At 41.8% G+C, this 14477-nt stretch overlaps 1 protein-coding gene across 2 annotated transcripts in view; it reads right to left on the bottom strand.

Annotated features, from left to right (window-relative positions):
• Window positions 1-14477, bottom strand: part of GALNT13 (polypeptide N-acetylgalactosaminyltransferase 13) — a 531019-nt gene that overhangs the window by 40068 nt on the left and 476474 nt on the right. For both annotated transcript variants that reach the window (XM_088462019.1, XM_088462018.1), the window contains exon 10: window positions 7677-7811. In XM_088462019.1, coding sequence (XP_088318145.1) covers window positions 7677-7811 — 135 coding nt within the window. The remainder of the gene's footprint in view (window positions 1-7676; window positions 7812-14477) is intronic.

Below are 14477 nucleotides of genomic sequence, written 5' to 3'. Positions count from 1 at the left end.
AGGTCGACATTTCATCAGTGTCGACATGTTAAACACAGACAATATGAAATGTCAACAATCTGATTTCAACAATTAGAATGTCGACCAAATGTACTGAAACCTGTCAAACATGTATCTGTGGCCACAGAGTGTGATACAAGCAATGTTGATGAGCTTATTTATTTGATGTATTATTGGATGATTGATTAATGTTATCCACTTTTCATTTACAGTAGAGCAATGATTTTTTTTTAATTATATTTTACTAAAAATATTTTAATTCAGCAGCAGTGTACCAGCGTCATTATCATATATATATCCGTTCTACTTCCTTCTAGCCTAGGACACCAATCCCTGCATTATTAGGCAACAGGTGCCGGTGCATATACGTTTACCACTTAACTGGTGTGGTCACATGGGATGCGTCTGCAGTCAGCTGAGCTTTCATGGACACGGTCTCATCCAGCGCTCCGGCTTTTTAAAAATCCTTTCTGCGCATGTGGGGGAGGGGAGTATCTACGGGGTTGATCTAACTTCCCCTGGGATCAGAGCGGATAATGCACATGGGGATTAGTGGGGAGTTATAGAAGATGTGCAGGATCTGTACTGCGCATGCACCAATCTTCTACTGCAAAATCTTGCAGTTCCTAAAAGCCGTTTGGGGGTGGAGAGTGGGTGGAGCTGGCCTGCGTTCCCGGAAACTGAGGCGCGTCACCCCCTTTCTCTGGGAGCGTCGGAGCCAGGGTCCGCATGTTCTTTATCTCTACAGACGTCTCCTGCTGCATTACCATATGTTAGCGTCGCCACTGCCTCCAAACATGCAGCAACGATGCTAACTGCGTCCATCTCTCAGTCAGGCCCTAAGGGGTTAATGTATTCATTAGTAGTAGCGCCCATCAACATATGCACATGGCATTTATTTATTTATTAACAGTTTCTTATATAGCGCAGCATATTCCGTTGCGCTTTACAATTGTAAGCATTAATAGAACAAAACTGGGTAATAACAGACAGATATATAGGTAGGAAGGCCCTGCTCGCAAGCTTACAATCTATGGCATGCTTTATTATTCTATTTATTGGACCAATATTTAGGCTAACCACACAAATAGTGACCTGTCATTGATTTCCCAGGGAATTCATAGGCACCTGTCTCCTATATATTAGTTCAGCCAATAAAATGACAACGGCAACATTATATTATAAAGGCTTTTGTTTTATGGCACTATACAGCACGTCATTTGTTTCTACTACAAGTTGAGTTTCCCATATTCAAAATGCTTGGGACCAGGGGTATTTTGGATAACGGAATATTCCGTATTTTGGAATATTTGCATATCATAATGAAATCTCTTGGGAATGGGACCCAAATATACACACAGAATGCATTTATGTATTATATACACCTTATACACATAGCCTGCAGGTCATTTTATACAATATTTTCAATCATTTTGTGGCTCAAGCAAAGTTTGTGTACATACATGAAATTCATTTATGTTTCCTATACACCTTATACACACAGCTAGAAGGTCATTTTATACAATATTTGTAATAATTTGTGCCTTAAACAAAGTTTGTGTACATTAAACCATCAAAAATCAATGGTTTTATTATCTCAGTCAAGCCAAAAAAATTCTGTATTTCGGAATATTTGGATATGGGAGACTCAACCTGTATGAGCATCTTTATGTACAGTGCTGTGTAATGTGTTGATGCATTATAAATACAGGTTAATAATAATAATAATAATAATAATAATAATAATAATAATTATTATTATTATTATTATTATTATTATTATTAACCAATATGCTTTAATGGGAAATTGAGGACTTTGAAAACCCTGGACCTTCATTTATTTCTATAAAAAAAACAATCAATGCAAACGAAAATATTACATGTATTCAGGGTTGTTGTACAAATACTGTATGTAAATGTACATTGTGTGCAAGAGGTTCATTGACTGTGCAAGAAATTGTATACCTTGTTATGCTTCCATTCTATGCAGGCACAACGAGATCAGCTGTAGCAGGAATTACGGACTGTATGTCACTAGCTCTACAGTTCTATTTCCATGGGACATCCCTAGTCTTATTAAATGCTAACTAAAATGTCATCCGGGGAAAGTGGATGACCTCATATAAAGGTCAGCATTTATCTTTAACTACCTGACAATAGAGAAAAGATACAACAGATATGGATGAAGGTGCATTCTCTGTGTATGGGATCTAGGAAATCTGTGTGAGGCTTTCATTTTATAATAATACAAATCATAACACTGTAATATGATGTCTGTATTTATTACCTAGTGCTTCATTTCAATGTCACCAGCAGTCACTAGAAATAGGCCCTGGCCAATAGATGAGCGCAGATGAAAGGTTTCAGGACCTTTAAAATTAGGTTTTCTGGGAAATTACTTCTAAAAATATTTTTCATGTACCAGGTCGATTTACAAGACCATACCATTTTACCATGTACCCGGTACTGAGGGCTCATATTAAACCACAAAAAGCCTAAACCAGTATCAAATATTTGGCAAAAAGCTTTTCAGAATGTAAATAAACTCAGTTACATTGACAGACTTTTCGCCTGCTGGACTTTTCGACTCCTTCGCCTGTTCTCCAGGCGAAAAAGTATCGCGCGCGTGCCCGCTATTCCCCGTATTCAATTTCAAAGTAGGCGAAATCGGGAACCGGAGAAACTTGGATCGGCGAAAAAAAATGGGAAATCATCCTAGGACCCCCCTAAAGATGTCCAGACATGGGGGATCACTATGGGTACCCCTGTTTTTGCCTGCAGAAGAAAGTCGGGTTTTTAAATAGCCGGCGGCAGGTGCATAAATGCGGCTTTGAAGAAGGTGATGCAGAAGAGCATTTAGAAGTTCTTTTGGGGAAAAATAACTATGCCCATCAAATTTGGGGTACTTGAAAATGGGTGCAAGCATATTTTAAGTCCCTTAAATGATTTTTAAAAATTCTTCAAAAATGCACCTGCCGCTACTCCCCCAATGATGAAAACACCTGCCGAATAGTTCTGAACCCCTCTGGAATCTATTTGGGTACTTTAGGATGTGTTCCCATTGTTGTTTTTTTTATCTCCAAAATGTAAAAAAAAAAATGTTGGGGTGTCCCGATTTTTCTTTTAAACTTTTTTTTACACAGATCATTTTTAGGGAACATTCCCAGGGGTGCAGGCTATTTTTAAAGCCTGCACCCCTAAACCCCAATTCTGCACTCTTTTTCACCTGCTAAAGGCAAGCGAAAAATTATTCCCTTTTTTTCGCATCGGCGAAAAAGTCAATGATATTGAATACAGGGAGATTGGAAATAGGTAAAAATTACGATTAGATCGCCGATAAGATAACAGACTTTTCGCCCCATATTGAATATGGCCCTAAGTGGTAGTCTACTGTGATTTTTATTTTGTGCACAGATCACACTGGAGTAAAATACTCTTTGGCAGCTCTTTAAATAGTATGCCGCCAAACAGATCTGGAACATAGACGGTTTAGGAGAGTCCAAGATGACCTGACAATATGGAGTTTGTTAACTCTCTCAGGACAGCCTACACCTACTGTAGCCAACATTTTCTGAAAGAAAATCCAAGGGAATGGTCTTGGTTTTGTTGCATTTGGAGAGATTAGTCTTGGATGAAGGCAGCAATGATTTGTGATTGGGGTATGATTTTATTTATTTTTATTTATTAACAGTTTTTTATATAGCGCAGCATATTCCGTTGCGCTTTACAATTGGAACATTAACAGAACAAAACTGGGTAATAACAAACAGATATATAGGTAGGAAGGCCCTGCTCGCAAGCTTACAATCTATAGGATAAGATAAATGGCAGATGCTCCTTCATGATTATTGATCTCTTTTCATTCATTTTTACATACATTTAACGTTTTACAATTATTGTACAGTGTACACTGTGATAATGCTATTTTCTCTTATACTTTTTTATTCCAATAAAGAAACATGAAGTGAGAGATGACAACTCCTGGCAGTATATATATTATGCAACCAGATAAATTATTAGTACTTAATAGTGAAGGAGTAATAAATTCTATGCAATACTAAATTGTTCTCTCGCAACTTATAACATGATATACATAAAATCCCAATTCACTGGTCTATTTGTCATATAAAGTTCATCCGGAAAGTATTCACAATGCTTCACTTTTTCCACATTTTGTTATGTTACAGCCTTATTCCAAAACGGAATAAATTAATCTTTCTCCTCAAAATTTTACACGTTGTCATTATGGAGTATTGTATGTAGAAAGTTTTTTTGAGACTTTCGCAAATTTAATTGAAAAAAAAACACTAAGAAATCACATGTACATAAGTATTCATGGCCTTTTCCATGAAGCTCAAAATTGAGCTCAGGTGCATCCTATTTCCACTGATCATCCTTGAGCTGTTCCTACAGCTTAATTGGAGTTCACCTGTGGTAAATTCTGCTGATTGGACATGATTTTGAAAGGCATACACCTGTCTATATGAGGTCCCACACTTGACAGTGTATGTCAGAGCACAAACCAAGCATGAGGTCCAAGAAATTGTCTGTAGACCTCCGAGACAGGATTGTCTCAAGGCACAAATCAGGGGAAGGGTACAGAAAAATATCTGCTGCTTTGAGGGTCCCAATGAGCACAGTGGCCTCCATCATCTGTAAATGGAAGAAGTTCAGAACCACCAGGACTCTTCCTAGAGTTGGCTGGCCATCTAAACTGAGCGATCAGGGGAGAAGGGCCCTAGTCAGGAAAGTGACCAAGAACCCCATGGTCACTCTGTCAGAGCTACAGCATTCCTTTGTGGAGAGAGGAGAACCATCCAGAAGGACAACCATCTCTGCAGCAATCCACCAATTAGGCCTGCATGGTAGAGTGGCCAGACAGAAGCCACTCCTTAGTAAATAGCACATGGCAGCCCGCCTGGAGTTTGCCAAAATGCACCTGAAGGACTCTCAGACCATGAGAGACAAAGATTGAACTCTTTGGCACAAATGCCAGGCATTATGTTTGGAGGAAACCAGACACTGCTCAGCTCATCACCAGGCCAATACCATCCCTACAGTGAAGCATGGTGGTGGCAGCATCATGTGTTGGGGATGTTTTTCAGCGGCAGGAACTGGGAGACTAGTCAGGATAGAGGGAAAGATGAATGCAGCAGTGTACAGAGACATCCTGGATGAAAACCTGCTCCAGAGTGCTCTTGACCGTAGACTAGGGCACCGGTTCTACTTTCAGCAGGACAATGACCCTAAGCACACAGCCAAGATATCAAAGGAGTTACTTCAGGACAACTCTGTGAATGTCCTTGAGTGGCCCAGCCAGAGCCCAGACTTGAATCCAATTGAACATCTCTGGAGAGATCTGAAAAAGGCTGTGCACCAACGCAATTCATTCAACATGATGGAGCTTGAGAGGTGCTGCAAAGAGGAATGGGCGAAACTGCCCAAAGATAGGTGTGCCAAGCTTGTTGCATCATATTCAAAAAGACTTCAGGCTGTAATCGCTGCCAAAGGTGCACCAACAAAGTATTGAGCAAAGGTTGTGAATACTTATGTACAAGTGATTTCTTTATTTTAGTTATTTTTTTAATTAAATTTGCAATAATCTCAAAAAAACTTTTTACACATTGTCATTATGGGGTATTGTGTGTAGAATTTTGAGGACAAAAATTAATTTATTCCATTTTGGAGTAAGGCTGTAACATAGCAAAATGTGGAAAAAGTGAAGCGTTGTGAATACTTTCCAGATGCACTGTACTCCATAGAGGGTATTCTGTAACCAATCTTTATAATTACATTTCAGAAAGCTATACTTTATTTAGTATTGTCTTTTTTGTATTGTATATAACTGGAATATACAGTATGGCGAACCTGAAAAGATATAGGGGCCTATTCATTAACTGCTAAATGGCCTGGTAACCATGCATAGGTTCCCGGGATTTTTCATCAGCAGGGGTCCCAAATGGATCCCCTGATATTCAGCAAACTCGAGTTTGCTTCCGAGAGCAAGCGCCATCTTCAGACGCCGCTTGTTCTCGGATCCCAGCTCCTTCCTACGGGAAGAAGTTCCGGGGATGCGAAGAGGGATCAGAGCGGATCCCTCCACCACCTCCTCAATACCTCCCCGCGGCTGTGCGCATGCGTGACCCGAGTTCACGCATGCGTAGCCGTGACAACAGAGATGAGTTAAGTAACGCAGCTACTTCTGTAGCTGTGATACTAGCCGAGGGGACAGCTACTTTTCGCCATATGGCCTGCGATGATGAATAGGCCCCATAGTAACTGATAGCTAGCTGGAAATAAATCTGCCATATATTGCTCAATATGAGTTTGCAGGGAAAAGAATGCGTATTTGTGCAGATCTGTACGCATCTGGAGATGCTTTCGCCTCTCAGCATGTGTGTAACACAGAGGTTCCCAAACGCGCTCTTCAGGGATCCCCAACAGTTCAGGTTTTAGGTTGAGCACAGGTGGTTAAATAAAATTGAATACTAATTAGTACTAATTAAGTCACCTGTGCTCAACCATGGACAGCTCTAAAAGCTGAACTGTTGGGGAGCCTTGAGGACCGCGTTTGGGAACCTCTGGTGTAACATATACACTTGGCTCACTAGTCAGTACTTGCACCTGCCATATACTAAGCACAAATGATATGCATCCTAACAAACATACATATATATATATATATATATATATATATACATGCTTACGTGCTGGTCTGTATAACATGTTTTTATGTGAAAGAACCCACCAGAGTCTGGCTGCACAGGAAATAGTACAGTATTATCTGTTTCTGTGGAGGTCACTGTTACTGAGCCCTGTTGTAATCGGCACAAGAGCTAGCTGAGTGCTAGGTCCCCCATGAGAGTGCTGAGGTTAGAAAAGAATTAGAAGACCTCACTAGCCCACCTTATTGATGGGCTAGTGAGGTCAGCAGACTGGTGGGCCAGGGTCGAGTCAGGTCCCCATTTATACACAATGGTGGTCCCGACCTCAGGATCCTCATGGGGTACTTAACACTCAGCTAATTCATACGCGATGTTTGAGAAATAACTAGGAATAAAATCCGTATTATTGTGAATGGGAATTGAGATGCGAATCAGAAAATTCTGGTAATGTATTTAGGTAAATCTCTAGGGTTCACTGTGCATACCCGGGACTCTGCTAATCTAATGATGCCAGGGTTCAGCATAGGAACAGCCAAACCTCTAATGACACACAAAATGATCCAGCAAGCGCCGTTCAACTATAGCTTAATTTCAATGAAACTTTTAGGAGAGATGGTCTGTAAGGAGAAGCCAGCATGGAGCACTTAATAACTACAATTTAACAGCTGTCTGTATTTTATTGCTTACCTGCAGCATACACCAAAGTTTAAACCATTGCTATGTGAGGTCAGGGTGACAAATCATTTCACAGTTGTGCACGAATAACTACACCGGATTGGTCTAAGTGTGCCTTATGCTCCAGTAATGACACTCTCCAGTAACTGCATGCATTAACACAGCTGCTCGCAGATGTGTGTTGCCTGTGCTTAGTACATAGCCACAACAGATGCTGTGATTACTGTTTGCGGAAGTAATTGGATAGAAGAATAATTCTGCTTAATATAGTACCTAAACAGATTAGTAAAAACCATGAGTTAAATATTGTGCATGCACTTTCATTAGCAGACATACCTCAGCATCATATTCCCACAGTTGATTACCTCTCATGTGGTGGCACTTGAGCATGATAACTGGGCCATTCAATCTAGATACGTCCAGACATAAATCATCTGTACGAATCTCTTTGTCAGCGGTGTAAGAGAAAACCTGCAAAATATAATTGGTATAAAGGTTACAATAAAAAAAACAATATTTAACTGGTAATGCATCTTGAAAAAAAGAAGGTGGCATATTAGTAATGTAGTGAATGGTAAAACTCATTCAGATGCTAAAATCAACCCCTATTAGAGTCACTGAAGTCTGGTTTACAGTTCAGCACTGATACCAGCAGCAACCAGGGATAAGAGATTAACCAGCCAATATAAGATGAGAAAGCTGCTGTCACGAGGGCCAGATTAAGGCCCACATGGGCCTGGAGCTGAAAATGTTCAAGGGCCTTTACTGAGAAGGGGAAGAGCTGTGATCGGTGCTGTGTGAGTGTGTTCAGAGTCACCTTGTACACCCCTGTCAAAGTCAGATATATATTAAATACAAAAATAATGCCTTATGTCCCAAATCTTATGCAATGGCTGGCATGGTCTCACAGATTCCAAATGCAATAGATAATTAGCCAGTAACCTCCACGGAGATGTAAATCATATTTGCTGGCCCACGTTGAATAGGTCTGCTCAAACAAGCATGGTGTCATAAAATGTAGATTGTAGAAATAAGGCTCCCCTGGATCCAGAGTCCAGTAGCTGTATTCTGCCAGTCATCTGGTGACGACTGTACTCTCTGGATCCAGGGACGCGCATGCGAACATATGTATACTGGTTTGTAGCTCTGACTCTTTCTTGAACTGTATTGTACCACTGTATTACTTGTAATAATAATGTTATATATTCTTTCAATACAATAATTACTTTTGTGCGTTGGACCACAGAAACTGGTGTTTGTGTGTTCACTTGCTTTCACATAAGGTTATTATGCTGTGATACATATTGCACTGTAATTCACATTGTATTTTGATATGAAGATTAGCAACTATTATGCATACTGTTGGTGTTACAATATAGGAAGGTATTGCGTATGCATCACACGCTGCGTACACTGTGCATTCACATTTGTGTATCGCTATACTCAAGGTGCGTCCACATGGCGTCAACAGCCATAGGGAGATTTAGAATGAGATTTCACACCCCCTACACTATGAACACAAAGTCTCCCTAACTATGTAGAAATAGAAAAATGTAATTTTTTTTTTTTGGGGGGGGGGGAGGGAAACTAGAAAAACTATTTAGATACTTAAAATTTATGGTCAATTAGGCAGCTGGTAATCATGCTGTCATGTTAATGGGCCTATTTTTATGTGGAGGCCTGGAGCTGTAGCTCCATCTGCCCCATTGTTCACTATTCTACAGTTATAGCAAGGTAAGTAATCCGTGGTACAATATTACCTTGTCCCTAAGTAACTGCTAAAGTTGCATAAAATTAGGCATGTCCTATTCTCTGCCATTTGCTGGTAAAATATTGTTTCCATCGAGGCAATCCTCTAAGGGATGGACATCGGAAGCCCACCATCAAATGATGGCTGGGCTTCCACCATCAAAACTTTCGATGCGATGGTAAGTAACCATCACATCAAAAGTATTAGATGAAAAAAACTATTAATTTGGTATTCTCATGCGCAAAATACTCTTCTTGCGCATGCGCAATAGCCCTATTTTGCCGCTGACAGGGGATGTCACTGGGGGCAGGATGGGGTGGGATTGGGGGCGGGGCAAGATGCCTGATGCTGAGAGCTGCAGGCAGGGACAGTGCAGCTCTCAGCATAAAAAAAAAGTAACCATCGCATTATCATCGAATTATTACCATTCGATGGTGGCAAACATCGGAATATCGCCATCGAATGGTAAAAACACTAACCTCACAAGAAAAACAATGATGGTCGGCAAACATCAACCATTGATGCCCATCCCTACGGCCCTGATCTTCTTATGGACGCTTCAACCGTGTTGATTGCTTTTTAAAATAGTTATTTGTGTAGGTGCTGTACACAAGGAGTCCAAATTAGTTTTGGGAAAGATCTACAACATATACTATAAATCATTTATATGGTTGAATATAGAGTCATCATATAGAGAGCAGTTTTAATAGCTGAGGAGCAGGGCTCACCGCTGCCCTGTGCCAACCTAAAAGTAATGCGAGGGCTGGGTCGGCGGCACACACGGCTTTGCATACTGCAGGGTACTTTTCTGGAGCACTATTGGCCAAGGCGTGCCGTTCCAGGCACCCTGCTAGCCAGGTACAGGGCCTGTGGGGCAGCGACAATGCTGTGCCCATGGCCCTGCGCCCTGGGCGACGTCACCACTCATATTCTCCTTCCTACATCCCTGAGTTTAAATGTTTGCTCTTAAGGAAGGTTTAGATTAATAACAAATCTCTTGATACTGTAGATGCTGGTGCAAAATATAGGAATAAAGTATCATAATTACATTTATTATTGTTTGTTTTAAATTTATTGTTAGAATAGTTTAAAACTCCTCTTCTATTCCAACCAACGTATTTATTATGGTTTAAACACTAAATATTATCTAGTTTGATTCAATTTAGCGACAAACTAACACAGTATGAGATTTATAGGGTATATTACAGTCTGCTTGAGCCCAATGTAAATTAGATAATTTGCTTATAACAAATGACTAAGAATCATTACACAAATCTTGCTGGGTCAAGGAGCATGTACCGCACTGAGGGCCTGATTCAGACCCACTCACAAGCGGGTCGATGGTGGCCCAGTGCGCACGCGCGGCGTTGCGCCCCGTAGCGAGTGAGACCTTCACTCGCTCTGAAGCACGCAGCAAAATGGGGTGGCTGTGGATGTTGATTGACAGCTCGCCCCGTTTTGTAGGCGGGGAGGGGGGGTGGCTGAACAAACGGAGGAGTTCCCAAAGGAACGCCTGCCGTTTGTGGGCATCCCTACTGACATCACTCGTGATGTCAGTAGTGGACTTCCGGCTCTATTAGAGATTGAAGTCCACTCGGCATTGCGAGTGCTGAGACCCTACCTTAGGGTCTCCTCGCAATACCGATGGTCGCGATAATCGCGACCATGTCCTGTCCGCTCACACTAGCTGTGCGTGGTCACCCACAGCTTAGCGAGCGGACAGGAAAAAATAAATACTCCCCGTCCTGATTCAGAGCGTGCGCTCGCAAATAGCGAGCGGCTCTGAATCAGGCCCTGAGTCCAGGGATAAGCAGAAGAGGTTTAATATCCTCTCTCTTTATGTGACGAGCTGGTACTGAGTCATTCTGAGACGGTTTTTATTACAGACAGGAGAAAATAGGTTACAAGTACTAATTACAAGTACTAAATCTGATAACAGCGCTGTATTTTCCATTGCATGCATAAAGACCGCATTCGCCACGGAAACATCATACAGTTAGTAAACCCAATATAAATGTGTTCATGTTTTGTACATTTTTAAATTACACACATGTATAAGGTATTTTGAACAAAGAGCTTCCTCCAGTGCATTTGTGCTTTTAGGGGTTTCCACCTTCAGACCATTTTAATTTATTAATTTATATTCTAGCATCCCTTCTGTGCATTTCTGTCAAGTCTTTATATTAGCAGGTGGAATTAGTCTTTATATTAGCAGGTGGAATTAGTCTTTATATTAGCATGTGGAATTAGTCTTTATATTAGCAGGTGGAATTAGTCTTTATATTAGCAGGTGGAATTAGTCTTTATATTAGCAGGTGGAATTAGTCTTTATATTAGCAGGTGGAATTAGTCTTTATATTAGCAGGTGGAATTAGTCTTTATATTAGCATGTGGAATTAGTCTTTATATTAGCAGGTGGAATTAGTCTTTATATTAGCAGGTGGAATTAGTCTTTATATTAGCAGGTGGAATTAGTCTTTATATTAGCAGGTGGAATTAGTCTTTATATTAGCATGTGGAATTAGTCTTTATATTAGCAAGGGGCTATGACTCAAAGCTTCTCACTGGATATAGCTGTATCCCAGGCAGAGAAAACAGCAATTTATGTTGCTGATAATTAGAGATGAGCGGCTCGGTTCTACTTGGTTTCAGATCTGAAAACCAGCATCTTATTGGCTATCTGGCTCTCACGTGTTTTGGATGGACTGGGTATGACATGCTGAGACAAGGGAGTGCTGCAATGACACATGTCCCCATGACGTGTGGCCAAACCATCAGAAGCATGGCCACGCCAGATTTTAGGGTGCGCATGTAAACTCTGGTTACTATTAGAGGCTGTATATATATATATATATATATATATATAATATATATATATCAAATCCAAAATGGCCCGGCACTCACATAAAAGGATAACTATATATATCCACATAGATATTGGTGTTAGCAGTGTTTATGACCTGTTTCAGTTTGGATTCAAATAGTACATGAGACATATTTTTTATTTGAGAAAAAGGACTGATATATCTTGACAAAGAGGTGGATGAAATGGTGGATGCCATTAATTTAGAGGACTGCTTAGAACACTGTATAGCTGGTTTTAAGGAGATGCCTGACTGCATGGACACTACTGGAATGTCCGATGCTACGGGTGATATATGGCTGAAGAGAAGGGGAATGCAAGCCGAGAGCAGGAGAGATGTGAGTACTTAACAGAGGAACTATAAAAGTCAGTTCTGCTCCCTGAAGTGTAGGGATGGCCATCGGTACATTAACCATCGACGGTCGCCATCGGTGGTTGACATCATTGGTATGAATGACTGATGATTTCATACACCAATGGTCATCACTGCCAGCTAATCAGTGAGTATGGGCGGGGTTTCGAAGGCCATGTTGGGGGTGGAAGCTAAACTCCATGTCTTAGCACCTGGAAAAAAAAAAACATTGTTTGTCTCTACGCCAACGATGGCAGTGAACCTGTCACAGATGGTTGTGGACTTGGACCCGGAGTGGAATCAGGAGTGGGTTTAAAAACAGTCTTCTGATACTGAAAGGATGCTGGATTGAGAGGAGTCTGCTCATGAGTGGCCCGTTAGATAGTGAGTGTCTCAGATGGCCGTTTACCCAGAAGGGCACTTGAGTACCATCTGTAGGTAACTGGATAGCCAGAGGGGACGTTGATGTCACGGACTTTAGCAGGGATCCCAACTGGGAGTGAGAGCCAGGAGAAGCACTGCTGCACACGGAGGTAAACGATGGTAGCTGGATCCTGAAGCAAGCAGAGTCGTAATGGCAAACTGGACTGGAAACACAGCAAAGGAGCACAGAAAACTAGCACCCAGCAAGAGCTGGGAATAACATTGCACTGGCAATGAAAGGACTGCAGATTGGCCATTAAATACCCGGAGGAAATGCAGGATTGGTTGCTAGAACTCCCGGAATGCTCTGCCTGGATTGGCTGGAATGCGTCACATGCTGAAATCCAAGATGGCAGCCCCCATGTCACGCTGCAGCATGCTAAACCTGATGCAGACTCACCACAAGCATTCAGGACAGTGTGTCTCTGGAACCCCCTGGCATGCAGCGCAGATCTCCAAGTGCCCGCTCCTTCACCAGCAGGACCCCGCCATAGCATCCGGACATGTAAGGTCTGCTTCCCCCGAGCACACACAGCCCTGGTCGTGACAGAACCATTGGCTCTCAACCTACAATAGCAAAACCATCGACCATCAGTGGTTAACCATCCATGGTCGATGGCCATCCCTACTGCAGAGTTAGTGTGTGAGCAAAGACACCAGTATACCTGTGGTGAGTGAGGAGATCCCGTTAGCCATCTGCGCGAGTGGACAGTTCTCGATCTTCATGTAAGAAAGAAGCCAGAGGAGGATCAATAAAGGAGGCGCCAGAGGTATGGGTCAGAGGAGGATCCGGCACCTCAGTAAAGAGAGCTGGTGTTCAGACCCAGAGGTGCCGCTGGGAGTAAAGGAGGGTGTGATCACTGGTCCAAGGCTGCAGCTCTGCAGAAAAGATGCAGCCATCCAAAAGAGGATGCAGTGGCAGCAGACAGCCTCCAGAGAGACGAGAGGTGGGGTTGAGGCCTGGGAGAGAGGGCCACACAGAGGGACAGAGGTAACTGTGCAGTAGAATGCTGTGTTTTTTAGGTCCCCACTTTCTGAGGATTTCCAGTCCTGGGCTTACCAGTTTGGGGCTATTAATGTTATGGCAGGAGGACCCCACGCTGTGTGTCCCCCTGCTATGGCACTACCACCCAGGTTGGTTATAGGAAAAGAGGGGGGACCCCTATTTTCCTGTACCATTCCAGGCTGAAAGGTCCAGAGCTGGCTATAGATGAGGGGGAGGAGGCTCCATGCAATTTTTTGTTTTTACTTTTTAAAACTTTCATTTACTTAACCCTAAGAAGCCTACATGGATCATAGTGATCTGTGCAGTGCTTCTTTTTTGGACAGGTGTGCCATCGTATTTTAGGGTCTATTTGCCGTCAATTTTGAGCTGAAACATCAAAACCGACGGCATTTGCACCAGCAAAAGTCTACTGACCTCGACGTTGTTTTTCAAATTTAATTCAAAACCAGCTGTTAGTAAATCTGCAATTTACAGACTGAAAAACGCCTACGATGACTGTTTTCAGTTGACTTCAAAAACGACCTTTAGTAAATTTCCCCCTGTATCTTTACATACTGCAAATTTGTCATTATTCAATTTAACCCTGCCAGGTAATCATCTTCCTTTTCATAGTTATAACATCTCATGAGTGTCCTATTAGTTAAGCTACCAAATAGATAAATGAAGGAGACTGCATTACAGTGCATCCTCATATATCCGCTCGAGTACTGTATATGACTACAGGGATCAATCATTTCAACTGA

Source organism: Taudactylus pleione, unplaced genomic scaffold (assembly GCF_031769625.1).
Source record: "Taudactylus pleione unplaced genomic scaffold, aTauple2 ptg001137l, whole genome shotgun sequence".
NCBI classification, from domain to species: domain Eukaryota; kingdom Metazoa; phylum Chordata; class Amphibia; order Anura; family Myobatrachidae; genus Taudactylus; species Taudactylus pleione.
The sequence above is the reverse complement of the archived record's forward strand: the minus strand, read 5'-3'. Positions and strand labels throughout refer to the sequence as shown.